The sequence below is a fragment of the Cystoisospora suis genome (genome assembly GCF_002600585.1).
Source record: "Cystoisospora suis strain Wien I chromosome Unknown contig_12478, whole genome shotgun sequence".
Classification (NCBI taxonomy): Eukaryota; Apicomplexa; class Conoidasida; order Eucoccidiorida; family Sarcocystidae; genus Cystoisospora; species Cystoisospora suis.
In genome coordinates, this window is record NW_027165238.1 from 1 (window position 1) to 491 (window position 491).

A 491-nucleotide genomic window follows, 5' to 3' on the forward strand; every position below is an offset into this window, starting at 1 on the left:
ATCTATCTATATATATCTATACCTACCCATATCGATCACGCCATATCTAACTATCTATCCACCTAGATCTATCGATCAATCGATCTAGGTCTACATCTCCGTAGTCTCTGTATGTAGGTCTTTAGGTGTCATCTGTTGGTGCTTTTCATGCCGTGCATACCAGAACAGCCAGGAGTCCCAGGCACATCGCCGCTTTCTTCCTTGTAGTCAAAGGCAGAGAAGAAGAAGAAGAAGAAGAGAGAGAGGATGATCTTGATGGAGAAGATTGGAGGATATTATAAAGAACAAAGAGAATGGTTTCGGCGTCTTCTCTCCAGACGTCTTTCCTCCCCTCGAAGGCTCTTAGGCCTTCACTTAAAAGTTCTAAGGCTTCACTTTCGACACCTTCACGAGGAGATGAAGACTGGACTGCAGATGAAGAGCCTGCCCTACCCAACACCTTCAGAATCCTAAGAAAGAAAGGAGTGAGAAAGAAAGAAAGGAGAGTGAGA

General features: G+C 44.4%; 1 protein-coding gene across 1 annotated transcript in view; it reads right to left on the reverse strand.

Moving 5' to 3' along the window:
• Window positions 1-160: 160 nt before the first annotated feature.
• Window positions 161-491, reverse strand: part of CSUI_011497 (heat repeat-containing protein) — a gene marked incomplete at both ends in the record, with an annotated part of 930 nt that continues 599 nt past the window's right edge. The window contains one exon of the mRNA XM_068071595.1: window positions 161-449. Within this exon, the coding sequence (XP_067916429.1) occupies window positions 161-449 (289 nt within the window). The remainder of the gene's footprint in view (window positions 450-491) is intronic.